At 42.2% G+C, this 25948-nt stretch overlaps 1 protein-coding gene across 1 annotated transcript in view; it reads right to left on the bottom strand.

The window, feature by feature from the left end:
- The window catches only part of LOC130206449 (cadherin-12-like), a 77668-nt gene extending 56318 nt beyond the window's left edge, over positions 1-21350 (bottom strand). Inside the window, exon 1 of the mRNA XM_056434431.1 lies at positions 21127-21350. Within this exon, the coding sequence (XP_056290406.1) occupies positions 21127-21234 (108 nt within the window). The 5' untranslated portion in view covers positions 21235-21350. The remainder of the gene's footprint in view (positions 1-21126) is intronic.
- Between the last annotated feature and the right edge of the window lie 4598 nt (positions 21351-25948).

Genomic DNA, 25948 nt, shown 5'->3' with positions numbered 1-25948 from the left:
TGAACTTCGGTTGAGGTCTCCAGGTATTCTTGTCGAGGTGGGAATTTTTTTAATGTATTTGTCAAAAATATTGGCTAATATACCTTCGTTGGAGGCCAACTGGGCGTTTTCGCTCCGTTCCGACTGCGCTGCTTGATGAAAAGCTGCCACGCCGATCATCATTCTGCGGTTGGCAGGTGTTACATTTGCTACGTGTGTGTGTGTTAGTGTGTGTGTGTGTGTGAAGAGCTCGAGAGATAATTCACAACAGTGTATTGATTTGCAGAGGAACTGTTACGCGTACATCAGGATCCACTTCTGAGTTATCGACGCCGTAAAGCGACGCCGCTTCGGTTTTCGCGCATCCGTCATCGAAGCCGGGAGCCCCTTTTCATTTCCGTGACCTTGAATTCATTCATCGTGATTCATGGCGGGAGAAGAACGGGAATTCGTTCGATGTGCTTGTTCGGCGGCGTGCGGTGAAGACCTCTCGGCCCACGCCGTTTAGCGGCCGGCCGCCGCGCCTTCCGCTGCTCGTTTGCTCGCCGTGTGAGTCGTTTGCCGATCGCAAATCTTGCTAACGCAATGTACGCTCGTTTGATGTCTTTTTTTAGTACGCGACAAAAGAAAAAGACTCCAGTATTATTATTATTATTATTATTACCTTCGCATTGAAAATGCGGAAGGTAATGTTTTGATCGCCGTGTATTTATTTATCTATTTATTTATTAATTTGTATGCGTGTTCCTCGCATAACAAAAAAAGTATTAAACCGAATCGCATGAAATTTGGTGAGATGATTGGTTATTATCCGGGGACCATTTGATTCGATTTTGGGATCGACCGGGTCAAAGGTCAAGGTCAAGATCTTCTTTTTACCATAGCACGGTCAATTTCTATGCAATTGGCATGCAACTAATGCCAAAATGTTCATAATTCAATGCCCAATCTTGTGATAAGTGAAGGTATGCGCTCTACCGAGTGCCCGTTCTAGTTATTATTATTATACTCTGACTGTCGGTTTGGTCCGATTCTTTTGGAGCGCGATGGCCGTCTTGTGAAATGCGGCTGCACGACTGCGGGAGTAGAAGAGTCATCGACGGTGAGTTGCAAATGGTTACCATGATGGATTGAACGGCAGCACATATACGACTACACCAGGGTGTCCGCGGGTCCTTAAAAAGTCTTAAAAAGTCTTAAATTGCTTTCCCCAAAAATAAGGCCTTAAAAAGTCTTTAAAAGTCTTAAATTCAGATTGGATTGGTCTTAAATTTTTTGGGTGTCATGTCATTACGAATATGAGGCAATCTGTTCCGCCAGGTCCGTATTTTGCTCCGGTCGCTCTGCGGTGTCTCTGGTGTCACCGGGGCCACGCCCCTTCTCTTAAAGGGGCCCCGCGTATTCAGTCCCATCCCCTACAACGTGAAGCATCGGCTAGTTTAGAAAACATGGCAGGATGCAAGTTCAACAACGGCTTGAAAAGAACGAGTGTTTCTGGTCACGGTCGGTGAAATGCTTCTGAAGCTGCGTTATGTGTCGCGAGACTTTCCAGCGGTGGAATCTCACGAGCAGAGCAAGAAGCACAGAGACTAGCGTAGGCCGCCAGCAGCGCGGGCTAGCTCCTGCTCCGCCGCTAGCTCCTGCTCCGCCCGCTGCACGTCAACGCTACAACGCTGGAGGTCACCGGAGGAAATCCAGCGCCGTGCAACAAAGAGCTCATCACCGAAGTCCAACAGGGCGCCGTGTTCTTCATTCTGTTCCACGAGACTCTGGACCAGACCACCGCGAGCAGACAGCTGGACTTCATGTGCGTTATTGGTGAAATGACCACGTCCAGTCAGGATCCTGTGGAGCTCATGGGCCATGACACGCCCAGGACCTACTTCAGCACCTCAAAGTAAGTCTAACATAAATATATGTATTAACTAACCTCATGTATATGAGTATGTGTTTCATATAGTTAAGCTTTACTCGTGTGTCAAGTTAATAACAGCTATGCATAGGCGAACTACACATTAATTAGACTAATTAAAAATAGTTTTAGAATGGTAGTAAGTAGAGTGGTGTTTACCTGTCAATATGTCTAAATAGTGTTCACTAGGCTCAAGGGATGGCTCACGTTGCTTAATTTGTAAAAATAGTTTTCATTCATATTTATCCAGTCTGACATTAAAGTGGTGGTGTCATGAAGAGATGTGGTGACTGTTGTTTGGCTAATGTCTGCCTTTTTTCTTTCTTTTTTCCAGGAGAATGGACCAAATGTCAACTGGAAGTTTTTATATTAATACAGTTTGAAAAGGATTGTTTTCCTAGTATATTCACAAAAGCTCAGGAGTAGACATGAACCTGTGCACAAACATCCATCACATAGAGACATGAGAACTCACTCACCCACACACACACACATACATTCTATTATGTAAATGAATTTGCATTTTAAAAGCAGCTGGAAATGTTATTTATGTTATTTTATAGATTTTTTTGTTCAAAAGGAACTATGTTGCCTGTATTTTTAAAATATATTTACTTGATATAAGCATTTGTTCATGGGACTTAAATGTTCTGAACATTTATTAATAAATATAATTTACAACAGCAATGACATTTGTGTTATCCTTTTGCATTACACCATACTGTTAATTTTAAACAGACAGTGTGTTTACTTTGAATTAGTTTATTTAGATTAATGTATATTTCCATCGTAAGTTAGGTCTTAAATTTTATTTCGACGTGGTCTTAAAAAGTCTTAAAAAGTCTTAAATTTCACTGGTTTATTCCTGTAGACACCCTGTACACACACACACACACACACCGAGTCCTCAACATGTCTTCTGGGCATTCATCTATTCCATCTTCCCTTTTCTACTTGGATCTTTTTCGATGCTGCTCGGGTTCAGAGGCCGTTATCTTGGTCACTGTACCATTAGCGTGCCCGCGCACGTGCATGCGCGCGCGTGTGTGTGCGTGTGTGTGTGTGCGGCAGCGCGACTACCAACTGTTTCTTTCCATCCGGCTTTGTCAGAAAAAACGGTTACACCGTCGTCGGCTGTAGAATTGGGCAGAGAGCCCCGTCTCTAATTAAAGTGCTCCCATCAGAATATATATATAGTATGAATATATATAAGTTGAGTGCTTATTGGAGCGGCGATGATCGTAGTGACGGGTTGTGAGAAAAGATGCGTCTGGCATGTCTGTAGGTGAGGCTGCAGAGGAATAATTACTCAGTGAAACCCTCCGAGGATTCCGCCTCACGTTGATCCTCTTGACTGAAGGAGGTGCGAGTCTTTGGTTTTCCTTTAATGTGAAACAGTTACACGCTTTTAACTTGTAAACTGTCGATACACCGGGGGATGCATTGTTGTTGTTTTTGTGATGTGCTTTTCTTTGTGCTTTTTTTTTTTTTTGCCGTGGATGAAACGGACGGAATGCAATCATCCGGCGATTGTATTTCCAGTCGAGCCGAATGAAAGCCGTCTCTTTCTCGTCGGGCCTTTTCTTTTGGGGCCGTCTGCAGTCTGGGTTTGAGTATCGTTGCCCTCAGGTGATCCCCAGAGACGCGTGCCCTCGTCTTCAATAAAACACCGGCGCATCCTCCCGCCCTTACAATGGGCAACACCGGGGGATGTTACGCATCCCTATTGTTTCGTAATCCCGTAATCTCTTCTCTGCAATCCATCCCCGTGATCCTCGCCGACATCCGGCCGGCTTTTCGTCCTATCGGGCAGACAACGTGATGCCGGCTTGCGACGGTCTCTCGCACGTTTTTTTTTAGAAAAAGTCGACGGTCCTTTTTTTTTCCCGCCAGCGGCGCCGCGGTGGAGATCAGAGCGCTGCGACGGTGGAGTCGTGATCTTTTTTACTTGTGAAACCGACGCCAAGTCACCCCCACAGGACACCTGTCACTCATGCACCAGTTGCTGTAGATACTGCTGCGAAATTCCTTCTTTCTTTTTATTTTTTTTGGGGGGGATTTTTAACCCAGTGAAAAAATATGGAATAGTATCACAATGTTACCTGGCACTCACTCCAAATAACCCAACTACATATTGTGTACGTACAATGTGTACATCTTTTCCTTTGCATGTGCATATGTCGAAAACCAATAAAAGATATGATCACAAAAAAAATAATACTTTGTTCAATCCTACGAGTACTCATCACGAACTGAAGCCGAATTTGTAACAGTTTAGCTCCACACCTTCCTTTTATGAGTTGTTTTCATCCTGTCTCAGGAACTATCACGTCATTCCAGATCCTGCTTCCCATCTCGTCAGTCCAACTCCCTTCACCTGCCTCTGATCACTCCCTCGTTAGTCCCTCATTACCTTCACCTGGTCTTCATGCCCATCTCACCTGTTGCCCATTCCCTCGTTAGTCCCTGTCTACTGAGGTTCCTTCACTTGTCCTCTGCCAGATTGTCTTGTGTTTTCGTGCCAAGTTCTCCAGTGTTATTAGTTTATATTCATAACCTGCCTGTCCTGACCTCTGATTCTCGGCCCTGCCCCTTTTTGGACTTGTTTGCTTCTTGGACTGATCTCCCGGATTTGACCCGTCCTGTTTTCAACTAAAGACGTTCATCTTTGTTACTCCTGTCTGAGTCGTGCTCTTGGGTCCACTCTAATAGCACTGTGACAGGATGAGTGTTTTCTGAGTCATATTTGTGTGATATTGGATGAATCGTCTATGTGTATTGATGATTAATAGGCGAGTTTGTATTTGTTTGTCATTTGACTAGCAAGAAAAAGAAAAGCACACTTGGAAAGTATTTTTTACGTCTGCCGTTATTATTTGTTACGTGTACCGGGTAGAGAGTCACCTGCCCACGATTCAGTGCTGCACAATTAACGATGAAAAGAAATGCAAAAAAAATAAATATTAAAAAGCATCGGCACATTGCCTCGTTAATTATAGGCCGAGTGAAAGTTGACTGATATTAATTAAAAAACCCATTACTTTAACTATGGTAATTAATTATAGAAGAAAGGATTCATTAATAGAGAGAAAGACTATCGGGCTTCTTTTAAACTACAAAAGAAAAGAATCAGAATCACAGACGCGGTTAACAGTACGTCAAAAGAGGGGGAAGAAAAGAGAGATTTCACTAGAGAGAGTAAAAAAAGAAGAGGAAGAAATGTCTATCCCTTTTCGTAGAATTCAAATAACCATATGTCGATAAAAAAAAAAAGAAGGTATATTTGATTTACGGGAAGTCCTGGTGTAGAAAATGGAGATTATTAGTATAGTTTGTAAAAATACTGTAAACAACACACTGATTATATATATATATATATGTGTGTGTATATATATGTATATTTATATATGTGTATATATATGTATATATATATACACATATATATATATATACACACACATATATAATATGTGTATATATATATGAACTGTATGTATGTATACAGGACTGTCTCAGAAAATTAGAATATTGTGATGAAGTTCTTTATTTTCTGTAATGCAATTAAAAAAACAAAAATGTCATGCATTCTGGATTCATTACAAATCAACTGAAATATTGCAAGCCTTTTATTCTGATTTATTGCTGATTATGGCTTACAGCTTAAGAAAACTCAAATATCCTATCTCTAAATATTAGAATATCATGAAAAAGTATACTAGTAGGGTATTAAACAAATCACTTGAATTGTCTAATTAACTCGAAACACCTGCAAGGGTTTCCTGAGCCTTGACAAACACTCAGCTGTTATAAATCTTTTTTTTACTTGGTCTGAGGAAATATTAAAATTTTATGAGATAGGATTTTAGAGTTTTCTTAAGCTGTAAACCATAATCAGCAATATTAAAAGAATAAAAGGCTTGCAATATTTCAGTTGATTTGTAATGAATCCAGAATGCATGACATTTTTGTTTTTTTAATTGCATTACAGAAAATAAAGAACTTTATCACAATATTCTAATTTTCTGAGACAGTCCTGTATATATATATATATGTATATATGTCAAACTACACTGGACACTTGAATCTCAATTAATCCATGATCACCAATTTATCATGATACATTTAGAGAAGATTAATTAGGTAATATGAGATGCATCACTCCTACTCTAGCCTATTTTGGAATATTTACACAATTTAATTGTGGCCAGTAAAGACAAGAAGCAGAATCACAGACGTGGTTAACAGTACGTCAAAAGAGGGGGGAAAAAAAGAGAGATTTCACTAAAGAGATAAAAAAGGAAGAGGAAGAAATGTCCATTCCTTCTCCTGGAACAGTCGTAGATTTCAAACGACGACTTCAGTGCTAATAATAACCGTATGTCGATATAAAAAAAGGTGCATTTGGTTAACGAGAAGTCCCGGTGCATGATGACCGAACGAGAGCAGCTCGCCCGCCCACCTTACGGCGATGGAATATCTTCACGCTGCCATTAGTTTTTCACGACGAGCGCAATTAGCGAACTGCTCCACTGGGGGGGTACCGGGAGTTGACGCGGCCGCTATGAAAAGAAACGGGTAACGGCGAGTAAAAAAAAAAGAAATAAGATTCCCGTTAGCAACCAAACTCGCGCCATCTGTTTGAGTAATTGTGTTTGCATCCGTGGTGTTTATTATCGTCTGTATGCTCACAATTTTTGTTTTTTCTCTCACATTTTTGGACAATTAGTTAAATTTCTTCTTCTTCTTTTTTGCGAGACAGATGTTTCAGTGATGGTGTAGCCGCTGCTGTTTTTGTTGATGTTGTTGAGTGTTGCTTAAACTCATTTCTAAAGGATTAATGGACACGCATTGGACATCGTAGGCTTAACGCCGTGACCTGTGACCTCCACCGTGCGTTCGTCGCCATTCGCCGTTCGGCCATCTTACATCAGCAATGTTGTCAAAACAGATATCGGCAGGCGCATTACTCATCTCCTATTAGGGAAAATACTTCTATTGACCGAAGCTGCGCAACAACGGAGGGGGAAGAATGATGGCTCATCTCTACCGGCTGTGAAATAGTCGCACACTTAGTTAGGTCAGCGTTTTTGCAATATAGGGGGCGGAGGATTGGGCGGGGGGGGGGTTATTGGCTTCGGAAGAAGGGGGCGGAGCCCACCCGGTTCCTGGCACACGCTCATTTGTTATGCAGTAAACCCGCATATTGATTCATTTGAGTGATTTTCAGAGGAGAACGTAAATAAGAAAATATAAAAACGGTGTAAATAGATTTCTCGCAGTCGGGATAATGCGGCGCTCCGTCTCGGGGGTTTTGCGTACATACGGAGGCGCCGACGTTGTCGCACTTGAACGCCGACCGCACACACACACACACACACACACACACAAACCGTGAAAAGGGATACGAACATACGTGTTGTGGTTTTGTCTTATTTACGTCCAACGGAAAATTAGAAACCAAAAAACCAGAATTGTATTGATCCCGAGATGTATGGCAATAACCTGCTGCGGAATATAACTGATGTTTAGGAAGTGTATTTTATTTAAGTTTTCTTTTTGGTTTCGACACTGATGTCTCCTACACACAGAAACATGAAAGTGCCATCTGGAACCGAAAATGGTTCTTTAGAGTGATGCCGTAGAAGAACCATTTTTGGTTAAACAAATATCCTTTCAAGTCAGGGTTCTTCCAAGAACCATTTCCTTAAATAGTTCTTCAAACAACCTATAAAGGTGTCTCAAAGAACCTTCAACAAATGGATCTTTAAGGCAGCATTTCTGGTTCCACAAAGAACCTTTCAAACCAGGGTTCTTTAAATAACCATTTCCTTAAATATTTCTTCACAGAACCTATAAAGGTTTCTCAAAGAACCATCAAAAATGGTTCTTTGAGAAACCATTTCTGGTTCCACAAAGAATATTTCAAACCATTGTTCTTTAAAGAACCATATCCTCAAAGAGTTCTTCAAAGAACATATAATGGTACCTGAAACTAAAAAATGGTTCTTCAGAAGGTGATGGTTCTTCGTAGAACCACAAAACCTTTTAAAAAACCTTCTAAGAACCATCACTTTTCTGTGACTACTCGTCTCACCCGCCAACATGAGCACACATAAATATGTAAAGCGTTTAATGTATATTCATAAGACTGGATGAAACATTGATCCACATAATTCTTTACGGGCAAAACACTCCTATCCCCCCCCCCCGTCAGAATTAATGCGACGTGCTGCTAATCAGTGTAAATCATCGTGGATCCGTCGGGGTTCCTTACCGCCGTTATAGATTTATTTATATGCCGCTCTTCATTATCAGGTCTGAAAGTAGCCTTCAAACCGGCCGGCGTTCGAACCGACCAGAACCCCGCCATGACAAAGTGTCAGCATCGGTTCCGAGTCGGTGCGTCGCCCCGCCGGCGCCCCGTCACGCCGCATCACGGCCAAACCCGCACGGCAGTCGGTGGACCGGGCGAGCCGCCGAGTAAAGAAAAAAAACGCCGCGGGGCTTATTAGGGGCCGGTCGATATCGGCTCGCGGGGCCGTTCCCTCTGCAGCCGACGGCTCAGGAGGTCGCCATCGGGGTCGTCACGCCTCGGTCAGGTAATGGGGGTCGGAGGTGAAAAATACATAAGTACACACACACACACACACACATAGAGGGTTTTTATGGAGCATGAGAAAACATGTAGGACGTGTGTGGGAGGACCACATTTGATTGATTGACGTATCTATCGTCGTGGTTTGAAGCTCTTGAGTTTTTTTTTTTACCTTCTGAAACTGAACCAACCCATTAAACTCTGCGTGGTTGACAGGTGTTCATCAGATCCCACGAACAGCTGATGATGTAACTGCCACCGACACACTGAAGAGTTATGGTTCTTCACTGGTTCTTTAAAAGACTCTGTGGTTCTACGAGAAACCATCACCTACTGAAGAACCATTTTTTTTCTTCGTTTGTAGCACCATTATAGGTTCTTTGAAGAACTCTTTGAGGAAATGGTTCTTTAAAGAACCCTAGTTTTAAAGGTTCTTTGAGGAACCATAAATGGTGCCTTAAAGAACAATTTGTTAAAGGTTCTTTGAGACACCTTTATAGGTTATTTGAAGAACTATTTAAGGAAATGGTTCTTTAAAGAACCCTGGTTTGAAAGGTTCTTTGTGGAACCAGAAATGGGGCCTTAAAGAACCATATTTTAAAGGTTCTCTGAGACACATTGATAGGTTATTTGAAGAACTATTTAAGGAAATGGTTCTTTAAAGAACCCTGGTTTGAAAGGTTCTTTGAGGAACCATAAATGGTGCCTTAAAAAACAATTTGTTAAAGGTTCTTTGAGACACCTTTATAGGTTATTTGAAGAACTATTTAAGGAAATGGTTCTTTAAAGAACCCTGGTTTGAAAGGTTCTTTGAGGAACCATAAATGGTGCCTTAAAGAACAATGTGTTAAAGGTTCTTTGAGACACCTTTATAGGTTCTTTGAAGAACTCTTTAAGGAAAGGGTTCTTTGAAGAACCCTGGTTTGAAAGGATCCTTGCGGAACCAAAAACGGTTCTTCTATGGCATCACTCTGAAGAACCATTTTCGGTTCCAGATGGCGACTTAATCTTTCTGTGTGTACCTCCACAAGCTGAGGAAGTGAAGGGATTCGGTGAAGAAGCAGCTTCACATCACGCGGAGCAAAACACATACAAGAATATGTCTGTAGTTTTTTTCATGAGGTTATCTTATCACGGCGTAAGAATGTTTTTTTGTGCACATATCACATCAACGTATGACTGTTATTGATCTCGGATTAAGGCTCGATTTCATGTTTTTTCTCATATCACACTTGATTAAACAACACAGTGTTATTAATACAACATACATTGCAATGTTCCACCCTGGAATCGCGTCAATGTCAAGGAGCAAATGGAAAAAAACGTTGACCGCGGTCATAAGTGATACTGATTGGAACCATTACCACACCGGTTGGGAAATATGATCCAATTCATGGGGAAAGTCCATTATCCACGAGGACCACATATTTGAAATACATTGTGTTGGCACGACAGATGAATGGCGTGATTAGCTTTTTTATTTCAGATGTTCTGCTCAGAACATTCCCGCATAACATTCGTCATAAAACGCGCATTACGATTGTAAAACGCCCTCGACCTCTTAATATGTTCTAACGAGCAGCCGGAATCACCGGCGCCCCTCATGCAAAACCTGGAGGAGAGCGATCCGTTCACATGACCGCGCATTTATCATCGCTAAGGCGAGCACATTTCCAGATGAATTTTCGGGGGATAAGATCTCGTTTATTCGAGAGTGTTTAATACGCATCATCCACATATTTTCCCGTGGGTTTTCTTACCTGGCATGAAAACCAATACCCTGTGTATAATTACCATGAAATCACTATTAACGATGCAGCCGATGTTCACGCTCTGCCGGTGTCGGCGTGATTACGCGTGCATTGTTTTTAATACGTCAGAGCATCACTGCTCCAGACGTGCTTCACGGAGAAATCAACATAGATTATATCTCTGGCTTCTCTCCTCGGACTCGGCTCCATGCGACTGGATAAACCTCTTTTTCCGCGGGACAGTGCAAAGCAATCGAATCGTAGAAGCCGATAATTCGACGCTAATCACCCGGCGGCGGTGCGATCGGACCGGCTGTCGGCCCCACGGTGCACGAAACCCGGGGAGGGGGGGCTTCTTCAGGTTTAGATGCACCAACCCCATTTAAATTCCATGCGTGGTTGACAGGTGTTCATCAGATCCCACGATGTAACTGCCACCTACACACACTGGTTCTTTAAAAGGCTTTGTGGTTCTAAGAAGAACCGTCTCCTACTGATGAACCATTTTTTCTTTTGAGCCACCATTATAGGTTATATGAAGAACTCTTCAAGGAAATGGTTCTTTAAAGATTCCTGGTTTGAAAGGTTCTCTGTGGAACCATAAATGGTGCCTTAAAGAACTATTTGTTGAAGGTTCTTTGAGACACCTTTATATGTTGTTTGAAGAACTCTTTAAGGAAATGGTTCTTTAAAGAACCCTGGTTTGAAAGGTTCTTTGTGGCACCAGAAATGGTGCCTCAAAGAACCATTTTTAAAGGTTCTTTGAGACACCGTTATAGGTGATATGAAGAACTCTTTAAGGAAATGGTTCTACAGCTTATTTGAAGAACTATTAAAGGAAATTGTTGTTTAAAGAACCCTGGTTTGAAAGGTTCTTTGTGGAACCAGAAATGGTGCCTTAAAGAACAATTTTTTGAAGGTTCTTTGAGACACCTTTATAGGTTCTTTGAATAACTATGTAAATTGTTCTTTAAAGAACCCTGGTTTGAAAGGTTCTTTTTGGAACCTGAAATGCTACCTTAAAGAACCACGTCTTAGAGGTTCTTTGGGACACCTTCATAGGTCATATGGAGAACTCTTTAAGGAAATGGTTCTACAGCTTATTTGAAGAACTATTTAAGGAATAGTCTGCTGCTTTTTACGTGGGCCTCTTCAGGTTTACATCCATGTCCCACGGAGTTTTAACTCCACCGCGTTTAACGACGTGTGACACGGCATCTATCGCAGGCGAGGGGGTGGGCGGTAAATTTTCCACGCGGTCCAGCTGATGGAAAATCCGTCTTTGTTGGGGTGCATAAGTCTCGTTGGAGCGTCTCTTTATGTCCTTCTCGTTGGCTCTCATTGGGAGATTAAATCTCGGTCCACGCATCGGTCGTAAATCTCCCGCCAGGTGTGGTGGGGTGGGGACCGAGAGGAAGAGCCATCAATAAAGAGAAGGATGGTCTTTTCCTCGGCGCGTCCAGGAAGCAAAGGAATAAACAAGTTGTTGGAGAAACATGGGGCTGCCCTTTCCAAGCCAAAGTGCTTTATTGACTTGTATTTAAATGAGCGACCTTTAGTCTGCCGGTGTGTGAGCCGGGGCATCGGAGCGTGGCATCACGTGATATAGTGCACTGAAGGGTACAGGGACTTTTTAGAGGTCCGAAGTGTGATCATCTCAATGGATTGGCTTTGGGTATGATGTTTGATTTCCTGGAGTTTCGGAGCGGAACTGCATTTTATTTGTCAGGTGAGATGGGATTCTTTTTTTTTCTCGCTATACTCTTCTTGTTGGTTATTTTATTGAATCTTCTTCTTTTTTTTACTAAATAAAAGACTTTTGATGTCATATTTTTTTAAGAAATACATTTATTAGTATAATTTTATTTTTATTAAATGTGTCTAGAGCAGCAACAGCAACGCTTTATTTCCGGAATGCTCTTTTTTATCAATATTCTTGTATTTTATTGAATCTTCTTTTTCTTTTTTTACTAAATTAATTGCTTTTGGTGTCTTTTTTTTTTTTTTTTAGAATTTTGTATTTCTTAGTATAACTTTATTTAAATTGAATGTGTCTAAAGCAGCAACAGCAACGCTTTCTCTCTGGTACGCTCTTCTTTATCAATATTCTTGTTGGTTATTTTATTCAATCATTTTTTTTTTTTACTAAATAAATTGCTTTTGATGTCTTTTGAAAAGAAAAATATTTATTAGTATAATTTTATTTATATGAAATGTGTCTAGAGCAGCAACAGCAAAGCCGTCCTATAATTTGTTGAATCTGCTGAATTTGACAAGATAATATTTGAACAAATCATGCCTTGAACGCGTTGTTATGCAACTCAACGCAACCTCAAATAACCGTTAGCTCAAATATTTAGCCTCTAACAGAACACATGAGTTCTGACTTCATTTACAAGTTATTTCTGCATCTTTTTTCATCCATTCATTGCAATGAAATCACAGAAAAGTCTTGTTTTTATTTGGGGGTTCACCCGGTAGAGAACCCAGAGAGCCTACAGTGAGAACAATGACGCAAATAAACACAAATAATCTCGTTATCGATGCCGCGTGATTAACGAGAGGCGCGTTTTACTTTAAAAGACGGCGACGGCCTGAGCGATGTGTTTTTTAAATTTATTTCTTGAACCCTCGCCGGTGACTAAGGGGTCATTATATTTGTCGCGCTCAGAAAAATGACAAGCGCCGATCGTTAAGTGATTTCTGAATTACTTTAATTCCAGAGACGATGTGTCAAGCGGCAATTTATGACCATTACGTTCAAAATGGAGTGAGTGCTCACGACGCTCGAAATAAATGCTGAACTGAGAGTTTAATAGAGGGGTGAGACGGTTGATGTACAGCCACGGCACTAATGGCAGATTTTTCTTGCAGATAATCACAGCTTAGCATAGGAAAAAGGCCTCGCCGTTATCTAATTGTGAGCACACACAGGGTTGGTACATTTACCCCCCCCCCCCGAAGCCTTCTGGGTTTTAATTGCTAATCTGATATAACGTGGTTGTTGTCAATGGGAGATCGTCGGAATTTGGGATTTTTTTCAAAGCGTGTGGGCTTGTATATTAAATATTAAATTGTTACGCTCAAAGTGTTTTTCTAATAATAAACATCTTCCTGTGGGTCTTTTATTTATATCTTTTATTGAAAACCAGAGGAAGGAAGACGATCATAAATTTGTGATATTTTTTTAATTTTTCTACCTTATGGCGTGAACATAGACCGTGGATAAGGAGCAGACCTGCTCACCGTGACGCCCCCCAATGGAGTGTGCAACAGTATTAATGCTTTATGTTTACCGTTTTAATCTTTTTAGCTGTCGCCATCAGGTTTTTGGGCTATTGACATCTTTCTTTCTTTTTTTGCAACCAGAAGTGAAACTAAAACACAACTTTTTGGGGGGCAAACATATTAATACAATCACTTCCATTATCTTAAAACGTACTGGGAAAGAGTAAAAGTCATAAACACGGACAACTCCCAGACCGAGGAAATAACCTGTCAATCACAACCAGGCTTTAAATACCCAACTTTTTCCATTTGTTTTACTTTGACTGGAACCATAATGTCATAAATGAACAGCGTGTATTGAAGCAGACGATGACATTAGCGATTGAAACCAAAAACTTTAAGTTTACAAAGTTTGAAAGTGGTATGAAATCATAAAAGAACATTTAGAGACGGATTTGTCTTTGTTTACATCGTCATTGTGGCATCGGACAGAATTAGAGCCATTGTACGCATGCTGTGAGACGAATACAGGATGATCTCATCCATATCCATGTATTAGGACTCTCATTGCTGCTGTAACCACCGTTCATAGCAACTACAGTTGAGTTGCCCTTTAGCATGTTGCCCCCGGAGCAGTTGCTTCCTTGTTAATGGATGCAGGAGGGACTGCCGGACACCTCGCTGGACCCGGTCATGACCTCACTTGCACCTCGGGGAGCAACGAGAGCAATTAGGTCAGCAGTGTGCCGGTAGCAGCTGTGTCCTCACCGTCTCCTCATGTTTAGCTCCGCCCACCTCAATTTAACTGACCAAAAGAAGACATCAATTCGGGGATGAATATTACGATTTAGTATCGTTTCTGTCGAATGTTATCCATTTCTGCTACTTGATGTTTTATTATTTAAAACGGTATAAGAGCCTAAGTCTAAATTCATTCTCTTTATTGTTGTAGTCATGCCACCCGAAAAGAGTAGAAATGCAATCACGGCATTTTTTTTTTTTTTTGGTGTCGCGGAAGAAAATAAATGTTGCTTTGCTTGCGCTCGTTAATCTGAAATAAAACCACGGCGGGGAAAGATGGATGTTTATTTTAGTACTCCTTCGCGGCTCTGGACTAATCTGTACCTCCACCTCGTGAGGAGGTGCACGTGGGACGAGGACATTTCATAATATGCGATAATAATAATTTAATACGAAAGATAAAGAGATTCAAGTCAAACATGGGTAGTGAGGCTCCATGGGCCTCACTTTTGCACAGGGAGCTCTATATCTGACTTATTATCATTTCTAAATATGTTAAAAATATGATTATGGTAGTCATCCATGATTACATAATCAGTTAAATATCACCCAAAGCTTTTTTTGTTGAGAAGAATAAGAAATGTACACTTTCATTGATCCCCGTGGGTACATTTTTCTCTGCATTTGATCCATCCTTAGTTATTAAGTGGGCTGCAGTGAAGAGCCCATGGAGCTACTGGGGGTTCAGTGCCTTGCTCAAGGACACTTCAACATGCAACGAATGGGGAGAGCTGGGATCGGTTATGGTGCTTAATATTTATAATCAATTACCGCCAATATAGTAATGCTGGTGCAATATAATGCAAAACACTAAACCAGCCCTGAGGCCAAGTGGAGTTGGACTGATACATCAACTGGATCCAGATGTATTAATATTGTTGTAAATGTCACAGGATAAGAAACCACTACATGAATACCAAACTAGGCTAGAGGGGATTTTGACTGAAATATCCTGTTCAATGTGCATCTTTGTCAAAGTTTTAAGATTCAAGAGAATTTGTTATTTGAAGAGCTGGAATTAACATTTACAGTCATTACAGTACAAGTAAACATGAGATATTTTCAAATATTCTGATGTGTATTTCAATGTTGTGTGTGTGTTGCATTTCTACAAATATTGCGGTCGATTAGAATTTAGTTTTGGCTTCTTTTTTAAAAAAAAAGTATTCTCGAGACTTTTATTTTGTAAAAAGTCCCAAAAATGGAGTGGCATTAGATCATTAGCGTTTTGTAGTCTACGACGATGCACGACGCGGGCCTCGATATTTTCTTGCCGTTTGACAAGTTCAGTGAAATCTCAGACTCGGATGAGCGTGTATCGAAGAATTCGAATGAAAAGAAAACAATTAGGCATTCACCGACGTTATCGCGCTGTCTCCAAAAACATCTGCCGTCGCTACGAGCAACCGATGGCGCATTCAGGCGCCAGTTAATAGGCAAACTGTTTGATCCGTAACTCTCTGAAGCTCCACTCGTCAGTGGTTGTCTTGCAAGTCTGTTGCATTGCAAAAAATGGCGAGATTCAACGGATAAAGACCGGAGATGCAGACGCCTGCGGAGCTAAGATTAGCATGCGTGGTATATATAACATACATACTCTAATATATATAACACGCATTCCCAAAAGTTAGACGTGTACAGTGTTTATTCTGTAAGTTAAGTTTGTGACGTGTATGGGTTGAGTAGCAGCAAGGGGGCGGGGCTTAAGGGATTGGTCAATTGACAGCATTTGTCTTTTTTCACCACCTTCAGAGAGAGTCCCAAAGAATAATCTCAACCATCCGGAAGTCGGTAGAAACTGTCGAAAGTTATAAATGTTATCTTTTAACTTTTTACTACTTACTTTGTACTTGGATATTTGCTTTAATAACCTTGGGATTATTTTTTAATTATAGATTAAAAACTGCTGATGTTATTTTAGGAGTCATAATTATTCCTCTATCTTTTTTTTTGGATTGCTGTGAAAACATCTCCTTCGCACAACTGTGTTCATTTGACATTTTATATTCAACGTTACATTTGAACAAATCAGCATCCTATTCAGTAGAGCTTGAACGCATCATAGTTCAAGTCAATGCAACCTCCGTTAATGTTAGCCGTGAGCTCAGTTGTACATGAGCCAGTCTGAATATCACAAGTGTGTCTGACTAATAAGTGTGTTCTTCAGGTTGTTGCTCCACAACTTAATTATCAGGTAATTAGCACACCACATGGCTGCTAGTGGAATAGTCACACAACTTTCATTTCAATCAAATCTACCATAACTGCTCAGGAAGTCATGGACATGGCTTGAAAAGAGTTTCCAGCATGTTCATGAGTAAGAAACAAACAAAGAAACATAGGTAGGTAGGTAGGTAAGAGATAGTTTGGTAGGTAAGAAAGATAGATAGTTAGGTAGGTAGGTAGGTAGGTAGTAAAGATAATTACGTAGGTAATAAAGATAGATAGGTAAGATAGTTAGGTAGGTGAGATAAATATATAGGTAGGTAAGAAAGATAGATAGGTAGGTAGTAATGGTAGATAGGTAGGTAAGATAGGTAAGATAGGTAGGTAATAAAGATAAATACGTAGGTAATAAAGATAGATAGGTAAGATAGATAGTTAGGTACGAAAGATAGATAGGTAGGTATGTAGTAATGGTAGATAGGTAGGTAAGATAGGTAAGATAGGTAGGTAATAAAGATAAATACGTCGGTAATAAAGATAGATAGGTAAGATAGATAGTTAGGTAGGTGAGATAGATATATAGGTAGGTAAGAAAGATAGATAGATAGGTAAGAAATATAGGTAAGATAGGTAGGCAGTAAAGATAAATACGTAGGTTGGATAGTTAGGTAGGTAAGAAAGATAGATAGTTAGGTAGGTGAGATAGATATGTAGGTAAGAAAGAAAGGTAGATAGGTAGGTAAGAAAGGTAGGCAGGTAGATAGGTAGGATAGATGTATCATAAGTGTCTGATTAACACATGGCTGTTAGTCGAATAGTTGCACAACTTCATTTCAAGCAAATCTACCATAACTGCTCAGGAAGTCATGGACTTGGCTTGAAAAGAGTTTTCATCATGTTCATGAGAAAGAAACAAACAAAGAAACATATGTAGGTAGATAAGATAGATCGATAAATTGAGAGGTAGGTATAGATGAACCGAGAAATCATTTTGAGAATTTCTCAGCAGACGGTTGCAGCACCAACTGTTTCTCTCGCAGGTCACTGGAATGAAATTCATGTCTACACCCGAGAATGAATACATTATCACAACAAGGCATTGATGTATTGCTGGACACGCGGTCATTGCACGAAGTCTCACGGTCCATTAGGGTTCATTTATGTGCTTTGAAACCCAAACGTCCGGCCTTCGCCAGCCTCTGTGACAGCACTTGATAAAACTCCTCGGAAGACGTATTGCCGTCCCAGTCTTTAACTCGTATCCCGTTAAAGCAAAGAAAATCGTTTCCGAGCAAAAAGCCCTCGCCTGAAGATTGTCCCCGACAAAGGTCCGAGGATCTCATCTGCAAATGCTTTTTCATATGGCAAAGAAATCAGTCAATTATTTTGAAGCAGTGCAGCAGCACCGGGATTAAGTGATTTAGGAGGGCAGCAGACAGCGGCCTCCACCCCCACCCCCCCGACCCCCTTGTTTCCGGCCTCAGAGACTTCCACCAACAGCTTGGCTTGACAGGGCTGATTGCAGCGGCACTGGGGCAGATAAGTCAGTCTTACTATTATCCTACGTAAGCCAGGAGTGCCAAATTACAACTTTAGCCTTAAAGCCCAGCAGAGTTTACTTATGGATGGGTTAAGCCAGAAGCAGAGCTTTGAGAGGAGGGGGAGGACGGGAAAAGTGTGACTGACGGGGCACGTATATCCGTTCGGGCTCTGTCTTTTTATGGCTGTCAGCATATCCCCAGGCTCATAACCGTGATGTTTCTGACAGCTTTACAAGGGCCGTAATTTCAATTTATTTCCACCCCGCAGTCGATTCTCTCCCCACTTCAATGTCATGTCTGGTCTGACGTAGAAAATGCACGTACGGCTCCATTAGCATGTATGGATTTTTCCTCCGAAGCCTCGAGACCGTTTACGTCCTAAAACACTGATAAATGGGGACAAGCTTTACAACGAGAGCATTATTAAATACAAAAAAATGAAAAAAAGGTGAGGCTTAGTTCCGGGGGGGCAAATGAAAACGGGTGCCTTGCATTTTGTTGGTGCAGTGGAAATGCATTAGCGCGTCGTGTTGTTTCTAAAGGACAGCCTCGCACCGGTGATTGTGACATAGTGTGTTTGTATACGCGGGTTACAGGAAGCGGGTTACAGATTTTATTGTCTTTTTGCACTTTTCTTTTCTTTTCTTTTCTTTTCGTTTGTCTTAGTTACACTGGACCATAACTACTTTTTTCGATAATTCTACTGTGGCTTTTGTTCACTTTGTCGTGAGTATCGGTGAGCCTCAGCAAAACAATGCTCAGCTGATCGCTGTGCAGGCCGCTTCTGCCTGGAGACAGACCTGTGATCCCGCTGGAGCTGCGGGGCTGCAGATCGTGTCAAGCGGAGGTACAAACTCGGTACCGTCGGAGGTCTTTGGCGAATAAGACGGATGAGCTCGGGCGCGCTGGATCCGAGATCTTCCGTGAGTCTCTTGTGCTTCACTGAGGCGTGGCTGCACGCGGACTATCCGGATCTGAGGACTGTTACACAGAAAGAAGAGGGCTGTTTATGTGAATGAACGTGGTGCCATCCGGACCATGTGCGCGTGAAGGCGCTTCTGTAGCATTGAACTGTTGGCCGTGGGGATGCGCCCTATTTGCCGAGAGTTCCGTCCGCCGCCATCAGCTGACGCTGAGGAAGCTGTGGACACCATCCACTCCACTGTGTCTGCTCTGCTGAATCATCCTGGAGCATTCATGGCTATCACTGGTGACTTTAACCACACCACATTGGAAAAGCTCTGCCAACCTTCCATCAATACATAGACTGCCCAACAAGGAACAATAAAACTCTGGACTTGCTGTTCCTCTGGTGTGACCACCAGGATGTTCGGACTGCAACGGACTGGGATGTGTTGTGTGGACAACAGGATGACCGACTGCATCACGGAATATAGTTCTGTGACACACACCACCATCACGTGCTTCCCCAACAACAAGCCCTGGATCACCAGGGACCTGGCTTAACAAGCTGCTTTCAGGTCTGGAGACAGGATGAGCTGAAGCGCAACCTAAAGTGAAGCTCAGGAGGCAGGACTCCTACAGGAGGCTGGAGGCCAAACTCAGCTGAACAACACAAGGAGGTGGTCTGGGATGAAGCAGATAACTGGCTTCAAGGTGGGAGGAGACAGCCAGGGGCTCCCTGGAGAGACCGAGCTGAACTGTTTTTTCAGGTCTCCCTCCGCTGCACATCCACCGAGCCCTCTGGGCTCCTCCACCCTCTCTCTGTAAGACAGCTGGAGAAACTACACCAGGTCCTGATGGCATCAGCCCCAGCACCCAGCTGTCTGGTGTCCTGCTGCGGCTCTTCAACCTGAGCCTGAGGCTGGGGAAGTCTGCTGTGGAAGGCGTCGTGCCTGGTCCCTGTCCCAAAGTCAGCACCATCTGGCCTCACTACGACGGTCGCCCTCACCTCCCATGTGATGAAGGTGCTGGAGGCTGGTCTTGGTGAAATCGTTGGACCCTCTGCAATTTGCTTACCAGCCTCATGTGGGAGATCATCTACCTGGAGCTCAGTCGCACCTGGATGGAACCGTGTCTCTGTGAGAGTCACTTTCTTTGACTTCTCCAGTGCATTTAACACCATCCAGCCACTGCTGCTGGGCGGTGTGGGGCGTCCACCATCTCCTGGATCACTGACTACCTCACAGGCAGACCACAGTTTGTCAGAATGGGCTGCTGTCTGAGGAACTGTTCTGTCTCCTTCCTCTAGTGACTTCCAACAACAGTGCCATCTGAGTACTCTGTGATGGCAGTGGTCGGGTTATTAGGGATGGACGGGAGGAGTACAGGGCAGTGGTGAGTGACTTTGTAAGTGGGCGAACCACCTGCGGCTGAGCGTGGCCAAGAGAGAGATGGTGGTGGACTTCAGGAGGCGACAGCTCTGGGAGTGGGCGTGGACATGGTGGAGGGTACAAGTACCTGGGCGTCTCCATCGACAGCGACTGAACTGGAAGGCCAACATCAACGCTGTGTACAAAGGGGATGAGTCGACTCTTTTTCCTGAAAGCTTGATCCTTCAACGTGTGCAGCAAGATGCTGAGTTATTCTACCAGTTGCCATTGTCTGCTGGCGGGCGGTGACACCGCCGTCTTAACAAACTGGTTAGGAAGGGCTCCATGCTGCAACACCTGGTGGTGGTGAGAGGAAGACGTTGTGGACAGGACCACCCGACCACCCTCCTACAGGGAAGTACTTTCTCAGGCGTCTCCTCACGCTCCGCTGCCACAAGGAGAGATACAGGAGAACATTCCTGGGCTAGGCTCTACAACAGTTCACCTCTTGCCAGATCACCCTAACCCTTCTTATATTGTGTTTTTTTTTATTTTTTTTTATTCTTGTGTGTTGCTGCTACTGACTCGACAAATTTCCCCTTGGGGATTAATAAAGTATATATCTATCTATCTATCTATCTATCTAAATTATGAATAAACATATTTTTTGGGCACTTGATATTGCCCGTCTGGAGCCAAAGTAGTTCAAACACCATATATTAGAGTGCCTTTCTGTTCCCTTCTCTTGTATTTTATCGCCCTCACATTCTATCGCTCCCTCCATTTACCACCAATTCAATTTCTCCAAAGCTCCTTAACGACGTGATTTATGACTTCTCCTGCGCCATAAAAAAAGCAAGAAAAATAAAAGGCTTCTTACCTTGCCCACGTACTGCGGGTCAGACCCCATGTACTCCTCGAGTACAAAGAACTGGTTCCACACCCAGCCCCTTTTGACTCGTTGAAACCCGGCCGCCGCATTCCTCATCGGGCCCACCGAGCCTCTGGCGTGCTCCCGCGCCACCCTGCTGCGCCCCAGTGCCGGCGCCGGCGGACGCGGCAGAGAGGAGACCGAGCCTTCGTCGACGAGAATCCAAAGGAACAGCAGCAGGCAGTTCCTTGTTAGCATTGGCGATCTGTGAGGTTCGGGTCCCCGAGTTGGACGTCCAGGGATGAGAGCTGAGCCACGCTGGAACGACTTGTGTGGGCGGGGATGGAGAACGCGGGTGAGCCGGGAAGCCCCCCCCAAAAAAAGCTGGTTTTCTCGGGGTCTGTCGGGGTCACAGATATATGGAGCTCATCACCTGAAGGAAAGCAAAGCAAATATGTAGTTAGCATTTGAGCCCATTGCCCACAGTCTGGAAGCACCTGTGGTTATATGATGCTTGGCTACGTGCCGCTGAGGCTTGCTATCCATCTGCATGCACCACCCACACCACCCCAACTGAGCCCTTGGACACGGCACTAGCCAATCAATAGCAACGCATTAAGTCGTATTGCACGAATGTCAGAGATGGTTATCTGCATGCTAAATAAAAAGGGAATAAAACAACAACAACAGAAGGTTATAATAATGGTCTGCTTATAGTGATTCATTTGACTTGTACAGACCTCTATCAGTGGTTTCCGTCATACTGCAAGTCTCAATTATGAACATCAGCGCACCGTGTGAGTCATGCAGTAATTAGCTAGATTACTTGTCTCCGTGTGGCGGGAACTGTGACTTTATTTTAGCCGTCAATTAACGGCGGCCGCACGCTGCGCCTGGAGCCCTGTCAACGCGACTGTCGTACCTTGATTGCCCAGAGAGGTCGAAAGTCATCTATTATTTCATGACACTTTGATGACAGGGTGCTGAGAAGCCTTTTATGTTTTTGGCTTTCAACAACGCTGCGCTAATGCTTTTAATCATAGCCCAACAGAAAAGAAAGTTGACACAAATGTGCAGTTGTCAGCATCAGAAAGATATCGCGTGACGCATCCGCAGTTCATACATCAAAACCGACACGTCCGTACTGTAAGGGGGGATGTCAGCGGCAAGTGGTGATTTCTTTTAAGGTGCTTTCGGGGTTTTTTCTCTCTCTCTCCCGTCAAGACATTTGACAATCGACGGCCACGGGAGATCGTCTCCGGGAAAGCGGCAACTCAAATAAGATCGCTAATATATATATATATATATAAATCCTGCTCACAGAAAAGCAAATTTAATTTGTTTTCTCAAGTCTCCGAGCGCCAATGAGCTATGAGATGGATGTCGCACATCACGCCCTTGAGTTTGGGGATGCACGAGTAAATCATAATGTAAAAGAAAAGGAATACATTGAGAAAGGTTTTGGAAAAACTCAAACACTTGTTCATGCTGTAGATTTCCATTTTTAGAACAATACAAGTCTTTAAAAAAAAATCCCGTTGTTGCTTGACTACAAACGAAGAGGGAATGCACACTCAAAGAAATGACTCATTGGATGAACTCAATTAAATTGTTGGCAGGTTTTCCATCCAATAATTATATGCAACTCCAACTCAAATTTAGCACATCAGTGCAATACAATGTAATTAAGTTAGTCCAACTCATTTGTATCAAATACATCTAAAATAAAATAACGATATTCATTGAATTAAATTAATTTGTGTTTGTCCAACTCAAAATATAAACTAACTAACTAAGAAAATATGCAAACTCCACACAGAAGGAACGCCACGATTGGGAATTGAACCCACGGACCTCTGGCATTGAGGCGACAGTGCTAGCCACTACACCACCGTACAGCCCTGAACGTGTCTTCACCTTGTAAACAACTGATTTTCAGCTGGCGCATGCGCAAAGGGTAGTCCTCAATGAAACACATTAATTTTGAGTTGATATGCACACCATCTAGCCTAAATAAATCTAATAAATGAAAGAATTCATACATTTTGTGTCCCACCCATTAAATATAAATATCTATTTTTGTAATTGATTTATTTAAATGTACAAACAATATTTAAATGTGTCACCTCGAAGAAGGGCTTGAATCGTTTTTTTGAGTGCAGGTGCTACGTAACTCGTCACGGCCGGAGTACTCAAAGAAAAAGCATATCGAGAAATAAGATGAAAAGTTGATCTACTTTGAAAGCCTTGAGCGGAGATGAATCTAATAAACTGCTAAATATACAAATGGTGTCAGTAAGAAGTTTGCCTAAACCGACGCCAGCTGAGTTATGCTGGGATAGGCGGCACATTTTTTATCATTAAAAAGGCCTTAAGTGTGATCTCTCAATTAACAATACTTCATTACGCAGACTAATGCACAACGGCATATTCCAGAAATAACTCAATTTGCGAAGCCTCTTTCATTAACACAGCAAACAAACGAATTCACGCCTCGTTTTCAAGCCCGACGACAACGTCGGCGCCCGGGGCGGTCGGCTCTGTCACAGGGACACGGGAAAAAAAATAAGAGTAGGGGAGAACCACAAATAGTTGAAATGGAAAACGTGTAAATGGTTTCCACACACTCAAAGAAATGACTCATTGGATGAACTCAATTAAATTGTTGGCAGGTTTTCCATCCAATAATTATATGCAACTCCAACTCAAATTTAGCACATCAGTGCAATAACATGTAATTAAGTTAGTCCAACTCATTTGTATCAAATACATCTAAAATAAAATAACGATATTCATTAAATTAAATTAATTTGTGTTTGTCCAACTCAAAATATAAACTAACAAAATATGCAAACTCCACACAGAAGGAACGCCCCGACTGGGAATTGAACCCACGGACCTCTGGCTTTGAGGCGACAGTGCTAGCCACTACACCACCGTACAGCCCTGAAAGTGTGTTCACCTCATGTAAACAACTCATTTTCAGCTGGCGCATGCGCAAAGGGTAGTCCTCAATGAAACACATTTATTTTGAGTTGATATGCACACCATCTAACCTAAATAAATCTAAAAAATGAAAGTATTCATACATTTTGTGTTACACCCATTAAATATAAATATCTATTTTTGTAATTGATTTATTTAAATGTATCAAACAATATTTTAATGTGTCACCTCGAAGAAGGGCTTGAATCGTTTTTGTGAGTATAACCTAAATAAATCTAATAAATGAAAGTATTCATACATTTTGTGTTACACCCATTCAATATAAATATCTTCGTTTTGTAATTGATTTATTTAAATGTATCAAACTACAGGACTGTCTCAGAAAATTAGAATATTGTGATGAAGTTCTTTATTTTCTGTAATGCAATTAAAAAAACAAAAATGTCATGCATTCTGGATTCATTACAAATCAACTGAAATATTGCAAGCCTTTTATTCTTTTAATATTGCTGATTATGGCTTACAGCTTAAGAAAACTCAAATATCCTATCTCTAAATATTAGAATATCATGAAAAAGTATACTAGTAGGGTATTAAACAAATCACTTGAATTGTCTAATTAACTCGAAACACCTGCAAGGGTTTCCTGAGCCTTGACAAACACTCAGCTGTTATAAATCTTTTTTTTTTACTTGGTCTGAGGAAATATTAAAATGTTATGAGATAGGATTTTAGAGTTTTCTTAAGCTGTAAGCCATAATCAGCAATATTAAAAGAATAAAAGGCTTGCAATATTTCAGTTGATTTGTAATGAATCCAGAATGCATGACATTTTTGTTTTTTTAATTGCATTACAGAAAATAAAGAACTTTATCACAATATTCTGATTTTCTGAGACAGTCCTGTATATTTAAATGTGTCACCTCTAAGAAGGGCTTGAATCGTTTTCTTGAGTGCACCTGGTTTATTGTTCAGTCTCCTCCCGTCTAATGCACTTATGAGCTGCACATTAATGGAAGACGGGCGTGTCTCTAATTTCATAACCGTGGCCCCCTCATTGACATCATTGTCTTTGATTAATTATACCGACTTGGAACATCGTCTTCACGGGGAGATTACTCCGACGAGGTTAGCCTCCATCCATTTATTCCCTCCGCCACGATCTTAAAAAGTCAAAACTGATCTGCAAACTTCCCCCTACCTACCCCCGCCTGTGCAAAATTGGCACGAACTGTCTTGACGTGGGTCAGACACGCCCCGTCTCCCGCAGGTCACTTCCTCATTTAGCATCGACATAATGGGAAATGACTCTTCCCTGTAGTTCCTGCAAAATCACGCCTCCGCACGGCGCCCCGAGAGGATCGGGGTGCATATTTTATGAGAGATGTTCATTAGCATGTGTCGGGTGGGGGGGTTGGCGAGCCTTGACCCACGCGTCTACTTCAGATGAGGCGGCGCAGCGAAGCCGACAGCGCTCTTCGCACGTCACCTTCAATAACCAAAGAGCATATGGCCGGCCGATCTGCCCGGAGCAGATTAGCCGCCCACGGAAAAAAAAGAAGAAGAAGTTATTAGTCGTCAAGGCTGCCATAAACACGACAAACAAAAATAAGTGGGCATTGACTTCTGGAACGGAGGGGAGAGGAATGAGTCACCTGGATCGGGTTCATGTTCTGCGTGGTCTTTCATTTCCTGATAGATATGTGGGCAGAGATGAGATAATGTGCCTCCGTCGGCAGCTTTGGATCACACTTAAACTAAATTACACGCTGTTGTCTACCGTTTGTTGTTTGTTGTTGTGTTTGTTTTGTCTCGATGAAAAAAGTGCTCGTCCATTAGTACCACGATAAAACAGAGTGATGACACTAGAGGCAACGGAAACTGA

This window comes from Pseudoliparis swirei, chromosome 16 (assembly GCF_029220125.1).
Source record: "Pseudoliparis swirei isolate HS2019 ecotype Mariana Trench chromosome 16, NWPU_hadal_v1, whole genome shotgun sequence".
Classification (NCBI taxonomy): Eukaryota; Metazoa; Chordata; class Actinopteri; order Perciformes; family Liparidae; genus Pseudoliparis; species Pseudoliparis swirei.
This window is presented reverse-complemented; position numbering and strand designations above follow the sequence as displayed.